Source organism: Pogoniulus pusillus, chromosome 41, assembly GCF_015220805.1.
Source record: "Pogoniulus pusillus isolate bPogPus1 chromosome 41, bPogPus1.pri, whole genome shotgun sequence".
In the NCBI taxonomy this organism is placed as follows: Eukaryota; Metazoa; Chordata; class Aves; order Piciformes; family Lybiidae; genus Pogoniulus; species Pogoniulus pusillus.
Window position 1 is genome coordinate 1,450,202 of NC_087304.1, and position 16,062 is coordinate 1,466,263.

Below are 16,062 nucleotides of genomic sequence, written 5' to 3' on the forward strand. Positions count from 1 at the left end.
TTAGGATGAAAATACAGTTAAGAAAACTTGCAGGAGATTGAGAAGGATGTAAAACTTTGTGTACTCTAATACTCAGCACTCAGCTATCATTATTTAATCATCAGTATGACTTTGAGACAGCAAAGAAGAGTGGATAGAAAGCTAAGAACTGAGACTCAACCATCTGAATTCTAATCCTGGCTTCATCACTGTACAAATCTAAGCTCTCTGAGTAGTCCTTGGCCCACTTCCTCAGTCCCCTACCTTGTTGGCAAACTCTTCTGGAACAGGAACATGCTTCCTGAACTTCTACCATGACAATAACAAGATAAACACAACGCCTTTCAAGACTGAGGACTTCATAATATTCAAGTACAGAACTGACACAAGTCATACTTAGATTCTGTAGATAATACAGAGAAGAGGCAGTTCTTGAAGAGATGAAAGTCTATCATGCAGATAAAGCTCTTACATAGAGTGTATCCATTCTCAGTCATATCAACAGGCAAAACATTAAAGAACAGGTATGTGAAATGGAAGCAGATAAATGCTTTAAGGTTTGCTTCCCTTGCTAATATGCAGTGGATGCATTAAGCTCAGATCTCAGAAGTATTTATAAATACACTTGGAAAAATACTTGACAGTTTGACAGCTACAGTAAACTGGGATGTTTCAAGTGTCCTCTTGTACAAACAGTGAGTGGATGTAATGGTATGGCTTATCACTTGTGTTTGGAAAAATGGCAACACGGTGGAGTGTGATGCTGTAACAGCTACTATGGCTTAGGAGAGCTAAGGTTGTTTGAAACAATCAAAACAAAATTTTTCATCTCTTAAAATGAGTGCAGACATAATTAAGCAAATCTACCCTAGGGCAGAAACAAACTATGACTATTGTTCTTACTTCTAAGTGGAAGACTGCTGAGCCTAGTTAATATTCTTGCTTCACAGCATGCACTCGATGTAAAGTCTCAGCCAAAACCTTCTCTTATGTTGGGAAGTTACATTTAAATATTTATCACTGTGATAGCTAAATGTAAACAGTGTACTTACCCTTCCTAGGATATCAAGAGGTAGCTTTGAATTCATCAGTACTGGTTTTACTTTGTCTCCTGAAAGTAAACCATTTACTGGCAAAAGGCTTTCAAAAATACCATCAAATTTTGCTTTTTCTTCCACCTAGTTGGTAAGAAATAGCCTGAATAAGTAAAAAAGTGTGCCTGTGTGAGTGTTGAAAATGAGAATTTGCAAGAAGCTAAAATTGGTCAGTACTGTATTGATCCTAAATTGCCAAGCTAGGCAAGGGCTACCACACTGTATCCAAATCTAAACCCCACGGAGCTGCATTTTAGGAACTTCATTTCAAGGCTAAAGTCATGAGAGCTAAGAGCACACGAGATGTGCTCCTGCAGTGTTGTAAAGGATGAGGCATTATGATTCAAACACTGCTGCCTAGAATTTAAACAAACTCTGAAGAACTCTGTAGAACTAACCACTATTATTCTCACATAATTTGCTTCCCACTTTAAAGTACAACCTGCCAGGTACAAAAATAAACACAGAAATCAGCATTAAGTAGCCCCATGTATGTACCCAAAGTCACTTTTATCCAGTGAGATAGATATATATACAGTGTATCACTGAATGCTAATTAGAACACACGAACTCAAGCTTTAAATTAATACTTCAGGCTGGATTTAGTGAAATGCTTTGCTGTTCTCAGTGGGGTTCTTTTATACACACACAAAAGTGCCTGCTACTGGGATTCTGGAAGAAATCCAGGCAGAAGATTAAAATTCATTGTGTCTTAAAACCATCACACCACAGGTTGTCAAAGGTTTGTTTAATACTTATTTCTAGAGCTCAATATTCTCTATTGTGCATAAGTCTGGCATCAGAAAGATGACTTCTGTAATGGGAAGTACATTGGAAACAAAATTCTCTCACTGTCAAAATTACAGGCAAGGAAAATGTTTCCTTTTTCACAAATGGATGGAATATTTTGTCTTTACACTTACCCTAACAGCCCAGTGAGTCTCTGTTGAAGGTGGTGTGATCAGCAAAGGACTGCTAGTGTCATGCTAAAAATCAAAGATGTTTTCATTGATATGTATATATATATATAAAACACACTTCTGTTTCTAATCCTTACTAACTGCTTTAAAAGATGTTTATAGACACAACACTTAACTACACATGAAAAAAGATACACATGCACCCAAGTAAACAAACCTCAGTCACACTGACTTGTACTGGTGCACTAGGTACCCCAGCAGAGAACTAACACAAGCTAAAGGGGTGGTTCCACAGCAGCTACTGCATCATAGGATCACAGGATGTTAGGGGTTGGAAGGGATCGAGTCCAACTCCCCTGCCAGAGCAGGACAATGCTATCTAACACAGATCACAGAGGAACACATCCAGACAGGCCTTGAAAGGCTCCAGAGAAGGAGACTCCACGACCTCCCTGGGCAGCCTGTTCCAGGGTGCTGAGACCCTTACAGTAAAGAAGTTCCCCCTTGTGTTGAGGCAGAACCTCTTTTTCTGCAACATGCAAAGCTGCACTCGTGCCCTTTCCTATGCACTCCCATTGACCTAGCCCAAAGTATTGGGGTTTTTTGGCATAAACATAGAATTTAGCCACATCAGCTTCCTGACCACACTGACTAGAGTTAAACTTGCACCAGTTTTGGAGTACAGGAAGCCAGGGCTGTGGCAGCTATGACTGCTGTCATATTTTAAGGAACAAAAGCCTGAGGTGTCACAAGCAAGGCATTCATGAAGAAGATGATTTCTGCATCAGAATAGGTTGCCCAGAGAAGTACTCAAAGCAATACTTTGCTAGACCTGAGCAACCAGGTCTAGTAGGAGGTAGCTCTGCCCATGGCAGGAGAATCATAGAATGGTTTGGGTTGGAAGGGACCTCAAAACTCATCCAGTTCCAACCCCCTGCCATAAGCAGATACACCTCCCACTAGAACAGGTTGCTTAAGGCCTCATCCAACCTGGTCTTGAACACCTCCAAGGAGGGAGCATCCGCAACCTCCCTGGGCAACCTGTGTCAGTGTTTCACCACCCTCACTGGAAAGAACTTCTTCATAACATCCAGTTTACATCTCCCCTTTTCCCATTTAAACCCATTACCCTTCATCCTGTCATTACAAGACCTTGTTAGTAGTCCCTCCCCAGCCCTCCTTTAGGCCCCCTTCAGACACTGGAATGCTACTCCAAGGTCTCCTCGAAGCCTTCTCTTCTCCAGGCTGAAGAGCCCCAACTCTCGTAGCCTGTCCTAATAGGAGGTTGGAACTAGATAACCTTTAAGGTCCCTACTAACCCAAACCATTCAATGATGCTATGGTTCCAGCACTCCAACTGAAGCCTTAGCTCTCATACAACACATACAAACATTTTGGTTTGTTACTTACAAATTTAGGAGGTGGCACAGTCAAGTTCAGGCTGCTCAGGTTAACATCGTGGCCATTCTGTGCGCAGGCCACAAGGCGCAACGCAACATAGAAACCCTGCAAAGAACAATGTTTGCTGTCAGACCTGGCCTGGATCAGCCTCCAATAATCTACTGATGTACACCTGCAACTTAGGGATGGAAACAACACATGTACAGCCCTGTTCAGGTAACATTTCAGTGCCTACTACCTTGCTCCTCTGAAAGATAATTCAAACAAATTGTTACAGTAACGTGGAACAAAGCAGAAAACTTCAAAGCTACTTTACTGTGGGAGAGTCCCTCTTAAAAAGTAAATGTCAACAGTTAGTTTTTAAACTAATTAATAATACTTTACAGTAAATTATGCACACATTCCAAGCCATGCTTGGAAATGCCAGTTGTGTTTTTTTCATGCAAGAAAGACTTCTAAAATAAACCTTATAATCATAGTTTGCAGCAGTGCAAGGCCAACCCCACCTGGCTACAGCCTCCCTTCAGGGAGCTGCAGACAGCAATGAGCTCTGCCCTGAGCCTCCTCTTCTGCAGGCTGCACACTCCCAGCTCCCTCAGCCTCTCCTCGAGGATGCAAGACTCAACAGCCCTGTATCTATGCATCACAAACACTGAGTCAGAAATTGAGACCTACATTTCCCAGGCAGGCTCATTAAGTAGCACACCTGGATCTGAGGCAGTGCTAAAAAACAAAAAAATCATTTTGCAAACAAAAGCTTTAAAAAAAACAAGCTCAAGATAAGCTTATCCTTAAGGTCAGCACTGGTAAGGCCACACCTTGAGTACTGGATTCAGTTGCAGGCACTCACTCCAAGGACACTGAGTTGCTGGAGTGGGTCCATAAAAGGGCAACAGAGCTGCTGAAGGGTCTAAAGCATAAGTGTTACAAGGAGCGTCTGAGGGAACTTGTGTTGTTCAGCTTGGAGGCTGAGGAGAGACCTCACTGTCTTCAACTCCCTGAAAGAAGGCTGCAGCAAAATGGGAGTTGGTCTCTTCTCCCTATTAGCAAGTGACAGGACAAGAGGAAACAGGCTCAATTTGCACCAGGGCAGGTTTAGGTTGGACATGAGGAACAATTTCTTTCTTGCAAGAGCGATCTGGCATTGGAACAGGCTCCCCAAGGAGGTGGTGGTGTCACCATCCCTGCAGACCTTCAAGAAACGTGTGAGCACAGCAGTTAGAGATATGGTTTAGTGTCCATGGTGGTGCTAGGTCAGTGGTAGGACTTGATGATCTTAGAGGTCTTTTCCAACCAAATTTACCTGCTTATCCAAGTATCCTTTACCCTCCGGGTCAGCCAAATCCCATATCTGTGGGGATAAAAAATAGAAGCCACTATGATTTTAAAACAAAGCTTAACTCAGCTCACTACTTTGCATTGTGTTTCTCCTTGAACTCTTTGTTGCAGCTTTCAACTTACTACATACAATGTCATTTAATTCTGAAACTAGCAAGCATGTTACACAAAAGCTTTTCCTTTTAGCCCCCTGTGAACCTCAGGGCAAGGCCTCGCAGCTGTGACCAATCTGTGGCTAACCCAGCATCCCATAGATCTGCTTTGCATGCCTCTGATCTCCGTTTTGCAAAGCCCTTCTCAACAGTAGCTGCAGGTGAGCAAGTGCACAAACCATTACTGCATTACCTGGTTCCTCCAACTTACTTTTCCAAGGATGATATCAGATAGACCGGATTTTTTAAGGAACAGTGCAGCTTCACTTGCCCCAACTCTCCCTGTGTATGTTGGATCTACCTGAAAGACAAAAATGCACAGCTTATTGAAGCATGTCTGGCACGAAAGCAGAGATAAGAAATGAAACATAAACCCTATGAAGAGAGGCTGAGGGAGCTGGGTTGTTCAGCCTGGAGAAGAGGAGGCTCAGGGGGGACCTCATTGCTGTCTACAACTGCCTGAAGGGAGGTTGTAGCCAGGTGGGGTTGGTCTCTTCTCCCAGACAACCAGCAATAGAACAAGGGGACACAGTCTCAAGTTGTGCTGGGGGAAGCATAGGCTGGATGCTAGGAGGAAGTTCTTCACAGAAAGAGTGATTGGCATTGGAATGGGTTGCCCAGAGAGGTGGTGGAGTCACCATCTCTGGAGGTGTTCAAACAAAGCTTCAATGAGGCATTTAGTGCCATGGTCTAGATGACTGAATAGGGCAGGGTGCTAGGTTGGACTGGATGATCTTAGAGGTCTCTTCCAACCTGGTTGATTCTATGGTTCTGTGACCTCTAGGTCAAAAGGAGTTAGACAACCATGCATTACCACTCAGCAGAGAGAATCCAGCACTGCATCGGGGAAATAAAAAAGAGGCAAATCTTGGGGACAAAGAAATTGCACTTAAGCTTAAATTCTTTTTTAAGAGCCTACCTGTTTGTAGTAAGTTTCATATACTGGATTCCCACTAGAAAACTGAAAAAGAAGAGAAATGTTAAGAAAGCAAAGAACTGCAACCAACCCACTTTTAGGGACTGGCAAAAAAAGGGTGGATGGTGCTTTGTTTATTACTTCCAGGAAAGAAGTATGCTAGTTTGCTCCTAACTGTATGCTTCACATCTAAGTTTAGATAACAGAGATCTCTCATCCCAGACTTGCAGCATCAGACTACTGTCACCTCTTGTTGAGGTGCTGGAAGGTGTCCAGAGAAGGGCAACAAGGCTGGCGAAGGGCCTGGAACACAAACCCTATGAGGAGAGGCTGAGGGAGATGGGGGTGTTTGGCCTGGAGAAGAGGAGGCTCAGGGCTGACCTCATTGCTGTCTACAACTACCTGAAGAGAGGTTGTAGGCAGGTAGGGGTTGGTCTCTTCTCCCAGACAACCAGCAATAGAACAAGGGGACACAGTCTCAAGCTGTGCTAGGGGAAGTCTAGGCTGGATGTTAGGAGGAAGTTCTTGACAGAGAGAGTGATTGGCATTGGAATGGGCTGCCCAGGGAGGTGGTGGAGTCACCATCCCTGGAGGTGTTCAAGAGAAGACTGGCTGAGGCACTTAGTGCCATGGTCTGGTTGATTAGATAGGGCTGGGTGCTAGGTTGGACTGGATGAGCTTGGAGGTCTCTTCCAACCTAGTTAATTCTGTGATTCTTAACACTTCTCAATCTCCAGTACTCACACTTACACTTGCACTTTTAATTAACAACACTACATGATAACAAGGCTTTTAGAACAGCTTTGAAGTATTTGCCAAGGTGTTTCAGATCAGTTTGATGATTAGTGATATCAAAGGCAGAGTTCTCTACATAAGGCTGACCTACCTCCAGCACTCTAAATATACTTATAGAGTATTTTCAGCAGACAATTACACACAGAGACAGAGCCCTGGTGTCAAAATAGGCCTGTGCCTGTGCATTTTCAGGGCTCAGATCTTACATTAAAACACAAGAAAAAAGAGGAGCAATAGAACAAAAAGTTAATAAACAAATGTCACAATTCCCTGACATTTGAGGATTTCAACTTGGTGTTACCACCACACTAGACAAAAGCAGCAGGCACAAAGGTGGGCCCTGCCTTTTCGGGAAACTGAACAAACAGCTTCCTGCTCCCTCTTGCTTATGCTCCAAGCAATTGACATGCCAACAGAAGGCAGCAGTCCCAACATCCATCTTCTCAGCTGCCTCCTACAACTGGAACACAAACTCTAGCCAAGTGCAGGTTATAGGCCAAGAGCAAAACCATCACAATCCAGTCTCAAACATGTCACCCCTTAAAGCAGTCAGAGGCCTTAAAAAGCAAGCAACCAAACAAGCCACACAGCTTCTCTCCAGTCAGACACCTAAGAAATCATTATCTTGCACTAATTCTGATTGCTGCTTATGTCACCTCCCCAATGCTACTTTCTTCCTTGCCAGATATGTGGTTCTCCAGGTGTACACTCAGGGGAGGTGAGATAAAAACATGATGAGAAAACAGTGCAGAGCATGAAATTTTACTCTGTGCAAAGAGAATCTTCCTCTGAGTTTACAATAAAGACACCAGATCTTTATTTAAGGAGACATCCAAAATAATTAAAACCTACTCATCTAAAGCAAGAGAACACTGAGCTCTTTTTCAAGACCAATATTTCTCCTTGGCTAGAAAGACTATATGCATTTTCAGAATAGCTCCCTAAATATCTTCAGTGTACTTCAGGGATGTACATCAACAAAATACATCACTGCATCCTCCACCAGTATGCTCCAGACACTGGACAGGAGTTCAAAAGAAAGCTGCAATCATAACTCAGAAATCTGAATCAACTTTTTACTGGCTTGTAAACAGCACTGTGTTCCTGTCCAAAGTAGGAAACACAGTCAAAGGAAAGGTGGAAGTAGGAAATAGTCTGTCCAGGTCTGGATGAGATCTAGTACATCTGAGCCAGCTATCACCAAGCTCTCATTTGGCAGAGAAACTGGCCAAAAATCAGCTACAAGCTCTTCTAAGTAATTTGATGAGTATCCTAGAGCATATAAAGTCTGGGTTCATGCCAAGATACACAGCAAACCACTCCAGCTGCATCACTGAATGATCTCATCCCATCAGCAGCCACTCTTGTCATCTTTATTTGATACTGTAAGCCATGACATACAGTCGACTTACCTGTCAGAGGTGACAGGAATGCAGCATGATGTGCTCAAATGCTCTGAGGCTTCTTCAGCAGCAATATATTCATACAAGTGCTGCTGGGAAGCACTTCATCACTCTGCTCTGCTTGCAGAATTTTACAAAGATGAAGTCTCTCTGACTGATTTACCTCCATGACTGCATCTCTGTGATGAAGCCAACCAGACAAAATGGGCTCAGGTAACAAACACAGCAGAGCTGCCCCTCTACCCTTTGCCACGTGTGACTGCATCACTATTGTCTAGGATTCTGTAATTTGAGGACATCTGCTGATGAAGAACCTAGACAAGATAGTGCCAATGCTGGCAATCAGAGAAAGACACTTTGAAGAGTCTGCAGTTGATGAGCAGCCAGAGGACAGAACATGCTATAGAATGACTGGGTCTGGCTTTACAGTTTGATGACCCTCTGGTTTCTGTGCCTGCTCCCCATTCCCCAAAACGTCAGCTATGACCAAGACTTTGCACAGCTTCTCAGACACCTCAGAACCCTACTGTCTTGCTGGCTGACCTTTAAGTTGATTTGCTGTACAAATTCAAAGTTCAAGTCTCAAACTTGCACGCTGCATTTGTTGGACACAGTACACACAGATCCATCTCCACGTCCCTTAACACAGGCCTGGGAACAAGGTAGGAGTAAGCTGCTGCCACCGGAACAACTAAGAAAGCCAGCTCATTGCAGCACTCTCTCCTGAAGTCATTTCAGGGCCAGAAAGAACTCTGATCAGATGAATTACAACCTGTCCCACAACCTTCCTTCAGACACTCTTGTCATGTCACATGATGCATAAAAATAGGTCCTGTGAAGGGGGGAAAAGTATCAAGGTGTCCCACAAAGATGAGAGCCAAAAGAAGTCTGCTGCTGCCCCAGAATAATTACCATGGCCCTTAGTCCACTTGCTAAGCATCCCCAGTTCTCTCAGACAACTGATTTACAAAGTGACCTGTGTTATCCCTGCATGTCTAACATAGAACAGAATCATGGATGATTTCACTTGGAAAAGACCTTTAAAACCATTAAGTCCAGCCAACATCTAACTCTCCATAACGTCCAGAGACTGGGTTGAACATGTCTGGCCCAGGGGAAAGTGCACCCATGGGGCAGTCAAATATTCAAAACCCCAAAGTTATCAAAGACAAATACCAACTGAACTCCAAGAACTGAAATTGCAGGCTTGTTCTTCATCTGGTTTTGTGCATTGCCAGTTGAAACACAGGGAGGTGAAACATTAGTTTGCATGCTGCTAGATATTCAAATGCTCTTTGATAAAAACTTAACTGCAGATAACCATCATAAAATTAATCTATGAGAACAGGTGGCCAAGAGACCCAGTAGCATCCTGGCCTGTATCAAGAAAGTGTGACCAGCAGGACAATGGAGGTTATTCTGTCCCTGTACTCAGCACTGCTCAGGCTATACCTTGAGTACTGTGTCCAGTTCTGGACTCCTCAATTCAAGAGGTGTTGAAGTGCTGGAACATGTCCAGAGATGGGCAACAAAGCTGGTGAGAGGCCTGGAGCACAGTCCTGTGAGGAGAGGCTGAGCTGGGGGTGTGCAGCCTGCAGAAGAGGAGGGTCAGGGCAGAGCTCATTGCTGCCTACAACTACTGGAAGGGAGGCTGTAGCCAGGTGGGGTTGGGCTCTTCTCCCAGACAACCAGCAACAGAACAAGGAGACACAGCCTCAAGTTCTGCCAGGGGAGGTCTAGGCTGGATGTCAGGAGGAAGTTGCTGGCAGAGAGAGTGATTGGCATTGGAATGGGCTGCCCAGGGAGGTGGTGGAGGCACCGTCCCTGGAGGTCTTCAAGAAAAGACTGGATGAGGCACTTAGTGCCATGGTCTGGTTGATTGGATAGGGCTGGGTGCTAGGTTGGACTGGATGATCTTGGAGTTCTCTTCCAACCTGCTTGATTCTATGATTCTGAGTGAACACTTTCACCTGTCTGAATTACCCATATCATTCACCACTCCTAATACCTCAATATCAATATTCTTACTTAATAACTTTCTGAGTGAACAGACTCCAGCATTACACACATCTAACCTGTCCTGTTCCACCCAGTACCATTCCTGGCATTTATTTGAGCTAGTCCAGATCTCTGCAGTGATCATGAAACTGAGGCTACTGAAAGAGAAAGTCTATCAGCTTCCAGGGGAATTCTGTTTGCTGCCTTGATTATCTCTGAAACACTCTTGACAGGTCAGTATGAAAAAGAAAGTTTTAAACCTAGAATGCTTCCATTGAATTAGTGGGAAAATATGTCAAAACAACTGATATGCTCCCCCCAACATAATATGCTATACCAAAGTAACACCATTCATAGACTCATGTCAAGGGCTGGAAGGGACCTCCAAGGATCATCTGGTCCAGCCCCCCTGCCACAGCAGGGTCACCCAGAGCAGATCTCACTAGAATGCATCCAGATGGCTCTTGAATATCTCCAGAGAGAGAGATTCCATAGCCCCCCTGGGCAGCCTATTCCAGTGCTCTGCCACCCTCACAGTGAAAAAAATTCTTCCTTGGGTTCACATGGAACCTCTTATGCCTCAACTTCCACCCACTGTCCCTTGTCATCACCAAGAAGAGGCTGGCTCCAGACTCCTGGCACTCACCCCTTACATATCTATAAGCATTAATCAGGTCACCCCTTAGTCTCCTCTTCTCCAAGCCCCAGCTCCCTCAGGCTCTCTTCATAAGGAAGATGTTCCACTGCACTGGACTCTCTCAAGCAGCTCTCTGTCTTGAACTGGGGTCCCAGAACTGGACACAGTACTCCAGATGAGGCCTCACCAGGGCAGAGCAGAGGGGCAGAAGAACCTCTCTCGACCTACTAACCACAGCCCTTCTAACACACCCCAGAATGGCACTGGCCTTTCTGGCCACAAGAGCACTCTGCTGGCTCGTGGGCATTCTTCCATCCACCAGGACTCCCAAGTCCTTCTCCCCTTCACTGCTTTCCAGTAGGTCAGTCCCCAACCTATACTGATACCTGGGATTGCTCTTTCCCAGGTGCTTGACTCTACACTTATCTCTGTTGAACTTCACTCAAGCTCTCCCTGCCCAGCTCTCAGCCTGAGTCTCTCTGAAGCAGCACAACTCTCCAGTGCATGTCATTCTCTCAAATACCAGCTAGAATTTTAACAACACAGTAACAGCATTTCTCATCCAATAAATATCAGATACATTTTCCCTAAGGTACTGCAGAAGCTCCACAGCAACAAACTCTTTCAAGTCCAGAGTTTATTTTACATATGTATTCTGCATGTCACTTCACTTGAGCTGTTTGTTAACAGTTTGTGTGTGCATAGATGTTTTCAGCTGCTTCTTGACATATTCATTTAATTAAGCAGATGTTCATCAAGACTCCCACTGCTGTTCTGAAGCTAAAAAGCTGTGTGCTCTCTGAATAAGGCACGCAGTAAATGACATATCACCCTAGCACCACACAACTCCACTGAAAGATGAAGTCTCAGATCATTGCAATTAAAGGCCTGCTAATCAAGAAAATGGTAACCAGCCTGAACTTTCAAATGCAGTTGTTCCAAATTCCTGGCCAGTCTGGCCACAGAGTTCCAACTTCACAGCATTGGGGGCAGTTGGGGAGTTGCTTTGCTTTTGATTTAAAGGGAAAAAGTTCCATTCTCTGTGGAGATTGTCAGCTTAAAGACTGCACTGTAATCACACTGTTTGGGTTTAAATTATCTGATAAATTCATTAACAAACTTGCAACCACAAGAACAGTCTGCCCAAGGATCCCAAGCATTAAAGCAGAGCTTGAAAGACAATCTCCCCCAGAGGGATGTCACCCTCCTTGAGTGAGCCAGGCTCCAAGCGTCCTCCACCCCTTGCAGAAGACTCATTTTTCTGCTGATGAGTAAAAACTCCTTCCTATTTCTCCCTCCTGAGTATTTAACTGGTGCACCTACACCTATGACTACACTCACACACCCTCCAAACATTAAGCAAAGTCATGACGACCCAGCAGCTGAAGGTGGCATTAACACCGCGTTACAGAGAGGCAAACGAGATGACATGAGCAAAGCCAGAGTCCCAAGTGAGCCCTATCCCTCCTGCAGCCCAACCCCGGGCTTCGGCGTCTGTGTTCAATGCCAGCAGCTCAAACCCAGAGCCCGAAGCCCGGGAGAAAAAGCTCTGGGAAAGCCTGGGCGCTGCCATGCCCGGTCCGCAGGGCACAGCTCTGGGGGCCTCTATGAGGAGAGAGCGCCAGCGCCTTTTGTGCCCCCACTGCAGCGGCGGCCGCCTGGCCCCGGAGGCTCTGCCCCGAGAGACTCGACCCCGGGCCCGACTGTAGGGGACAGCCAGAAGCTCCTCGCCCCGCTCGGGCCTGCTCCCCGCCGCGCACCGAGCCGCTCCCCGCGGGCCGAGCCCTCCCCTGGCCGCGGGCAGAGGCAGGGCCTATGCCCCAGCGCCGACCCGGCCCCGGATGCACCCGCCTATGGAAGCGGGAGCAGCACCGGGGAGCGCCCGCTTCCCATTCCCCGACCGGTGCTCAGCCGTCGGGACCAGCGGACCGCATCCCCCCGCCACCGCGTCCCCGCTCGGCAGCGCCCGCCCGCCAGCGGCCGGGCCGGTTACCTGCTGGCTGAGGGGGATGAGCGCCGCCATCTTCCTCCCACTGCTTCGGGCAGCGGCCGGGGCGGGGGGGAGGCGGAGCGAGCGGCGGCGAGCGGCAGCCCGGCCGCGCCTGGCACCGTGCGGCCCCGCTGGGCCGGGCCTCGGCGGCGAGCGGCAGCCCGGCCGCGCCTGGCACCGTGCGGCCCCGCTGGGCCGGGCCTCGGCGGCGAGCGGCAGCCCGGCCGCGCCTGGCACCGTGCGGCCCCGCTGGGCCGGGCCTCGGCGGCGAGCGGCAGCCCGGCCGCGCCTGGCACCGTGCGGCCCCGCTGGGCCGGGCCTCGGCGGCGAGCGGCAGCCCGGCCGCGCCGGGCACCGTGCGGCCCCGCTGGGCCGGGCCTCGGCGGGCGGGAGCTGCGGCTTGCCGGGCTGCCGCCGCCTCGGATCTCGGTGAACGGCTGAGGGGACGCGTTTGAGGCGGGAAGGCTGCGGGCGCGGTGTAGCTCTCCCCGCGGCCGCTCCTCACGCCCAGAAGCTGGCGCTGCTCTCCCGGTCCCGAGCTGCGGCAGCTCAGCCGCTGCTTTCCGCAGTCTCTGCTCCCAGCCGCGGCTCTCCTCCAGCCAAGTCGGCGGTGACCTACCTACGCTGTGGACAAAGTAGGTCTAGGGAAGACTGCAGCTGCTCTTCCAGTGGATTGAGTCGTATCGATCTTACAGCGGCACGACCTGCATCCAGCCTCCTCCTGGACACTAAACCTTGTCAGAACTGACCTCGCCAAGCTTCCTCTACGATCACAAACAGCGAAGTCACCATTTAAACGGGGAACAGCAGCCTGAGCGAGGCGAGATCGTTGTGGCCGCAGAAAAGCCGAATAAACAGGAATTTGGTGAGGAAAAAAGGTATAGCGTGGGTGTTCTTGCAGCACCTTCCAATAACTTTGAGTCCTTCATCCCACAGCATCCCTGGACATGTTTTACAGAGAGCAGCCCTCAGACAAGCAGAAGTGAACGAATTTGACCTCAGTCGGTTCACAAGCTAGAATCTGCCCAGGCTGAAGTTGGCGTTTCCACAGATCCTTCTGCTCCCTCTCTCCTTGCTACACAAAACTGTTCAGCCACTTGTCAGGGTAGCCTAAAGGTAAACATAAAATTATGGGCTCTGAGAGCCTGGCTTCAGTTTTTGCTGTATCTACAGCATTATCTCTTAGGGACTGGGAAAGGAATGCAGGACTGAAAGACCTGGGAAGTGATGAAGGAGGTGACTGAACGAGTTACAGTAAGTCAGACAAAAAATATGCACATCCTTGATGGTATCACACAGTATCACAGTATTATTAGGATTGGAAGAGACCTCACAGCTCATCAAGTCCAACCCTTTACCACAGAGCTCAAGGCCAGACCATGGCACCAAGTGCCACGTCCAGTCCTGCCTTGAACAGCTCCAGGGACGGCGACTCCACCACCTCCCCGGGCAGCCCATTCCAGTGCCCAATGACTCTCTCAGGGAAGAACTTTCTCCTCACCTCCAGCCTAAATCTCCCCTGGCACAGCCTGAGGCTGTGTCCTCTTGTTCTGGTGCTGGCCACCTGAGAGAAGAGAGCAACCTCCTCCTGGCCACAACCTCCCCTCAGGTAGTTGTAGACAGCAATGAGGTCTCCCCTGAGCCTCCTCTTCTCCAGGCTAACCAATCCCAGCTCCCTCAGCCTCTCCTCGTAGGGCTGTGCTCAAGGCCTCTCCCCAGCCTCGTTGCCCTTCTCTGGACACGCTCAAGCATTTCGATGTCATCACTGTTTTAGGGGTGAAAAGAACCCACAATTCATTTGAACACAACTTCCAGGTCTTGAATGTGCTCATTGCTGATTTCTGATGAGGAATAAAAAAAAGGCAGACTACATTTAAACTGTTTTTTCTAATAACCAGTCTAAACCTCCCCTGGCACAACTTAAACCCAGCTGCAGTAATCCCTGAGACACTGACAGGTACACAATAACTCCAGCAGCTTAGCAAAGCTTATTTTCTCAGTTTGTGGATGCCTCACACATCTGACATGCCAAAACCTTTCATGGGATAATGGGAACCTTGGTAGCAGTGCTTTTTCCTGTAGCAAAACTGAGCACGAATTTTACATTGAATATTAAACCATGAAAGTGTAAAAGGGTTTCCACTTCTTAGAGCTTTATTAGGTGGGTTTTTATACATCTCAGCAGGGTTAAGGTATTTCATTAAAAGTTACAGCCTGCTCACAAAATGCAATGTTTACTATTTTGTTTAAAATGCTGTTTTAATGCAACTGGACAACTATCACAAGCTGTAAAAACTGAAATCTCTACAGATTCCAGTAAAAAGTGTGAGCTCCTCTCAAATAACAATTAGAGATCCTCCTTCTTGATCATGCTCTTCACTGATTTATCTTTTCTACTTTCCCCCCCTCTACCTCTTACACAGTTACTTTTCTTCTGTAAAGTTTTCTTTCTCCTGCTCTTCCTCGGTCTGCTTCATGTCCATTTCCTTCTCACAGTATCACAGTATCACGAAGGTTGGAAGAGACCTCACAGATCATCAAGTCCAACCCTTTACCACAGAGCTCAAGGCCAGACCATGGCACCAAGTGCCACGTCCAGACCTACCTTGAACAGCTCCAGGGACGGCGACTCCACCACCTCCCCGGGCAGCCCATTCCAGTGTCCAATGACTCTCTCAGGGAAGAACTTTCTCCTCACCTCCAGCCTAAATTTCCCCTGGCACAGCCTGAGGCTGTGTCCTCTTGTTCTGGTGCTGGCCACCTGAGAGAAGAGAGCAACCTCCTCTTGGCCACAACCACCCCTTAGGTAGTTGTAGACAGCAACAAGGTCTCCCCTGAGCCTCCTCTTCTCCAGGCTAAACAAGGTTTCAAGACCTTAATATCTGCATTTTGGTAGTGCTATTAGTTATCACAGTGTCACCAAGGTTGGAAGAGACTTCATAGATCATCAAGTCCAACCCTTTACCACAGAGCTCAAGGCCAGACCATGGTTCTTCATTGGATTAGGCAGGAGAATTTTTTAAATCTAGCAATAAAGAATTAAAAAAAAAAAACACCCACAAGAATTTAACTTTACCTTTGTTTCTCCCCAGGTTTCATCTCCAAAGTCCTCTGCATAGACCTCATCATCTGTTGGCAAGGAGTTGTCAAAAACTCCCAGCTCTAACCTTTGGAGGAAGAGGGTAAAAACCACCTTAGGATGCCTTGGTTCTTTTCCTATAACAATATGCTGATATCATAGATTCGATGCAGAGCAATTGTGTCAAGAACCCCACAGATCTGTGCAGATTTTCATTAAGAATTGTCTCGTTTTGGACAGTTGTTTACAGGAGCAGTGTGGGCAGCAGGACAAGGGAGGTTCTCCTGCCCCTGTGCTCAGCACTGCTCAGGCCATACCTTGAGTACTGTGTCCAGTTCTGGACTCCCCAGTTCAAGAGAT

The 16,062-nt window shown here is 47.2% G+C and overlaps 1 protein-coding gene and 1 long non-coding RNA gene across 11 annotated transcripts in view; one reads left to right on the top strand and one right to left on the bottom strand.

The window, feature by feature from the left end:
* Positions 1 to 12,687, bottom strand: part of EPS15L1 (epidermal growth factor receptor pathway substrate 15 like 1) — a 54,730-nt gene extending 42,043 nt beyond the window's left edge. For 8 of the 9 annotated variants that reach the window (XM_064174779.1, XM_064174778.1, XM_064174777.1 and 5 more), the window contains exons 1-7: positions 12,627 to 12,687; positions 5,804 to 5,845; positions 5,096 to 5,185; positions 4,698 to 4,745; positions 3,404 to 3,499; positions 1,997 to 2,059; positions 1,032 to 1,157 (exon numbers count right to left, since the gene is read on the bottom strand). In XM_064174779.1, the coding sequence (XP_064030849.1) occupies positions 1,032 to 1,157; positions 1,997 to 2,059; positions 3,404 to 3,499; positions 4,698 to 4,745; positions 5,096 to 5,185; positions 5,804 to 5,845; positions 12,627 to 12,656 (495 nt within the window). In that variant the 5' untranslated portion in view covers positions 12,657 to 12,687. Of the gene's footprint in view, positions 1 to 1,031; positions 1,158 to 1,996; positions 2,060 to 3,403; positions 3,500 to 4,697; positions 4,746 to 5,095; positions 5,186 to 5,803; positions 5,846 to 12,626 lie in introns of those variants that run through there. The other variant, XM_064174781.1, reaches the window with a different exon arrangement.
* Positions 12,688 to 12,961: 274 nt separating this feature from the next.
* On the top strand, positions 12,962 to 15,899 carry LOC135192104 (uncharacterized). 2 transcript variants are annotated; one of them, XR_010308908.1, is made up of 3 exons: positions 12,962 to 13,501; positions 13,582 to 13,739; positions 15,716 to 15,899. It is a non-coding gene; the product is annotated as an uncharacterized LOC135192104 (long non-coding RNA). The 2 variants fall into 2 exon arrangements; XR_010308907.1 differs by having other exon boundaries at positions 12,962 to 13,739.
* Positions 15,900 to 16,062: the final 163 nt, after the last annotated feature.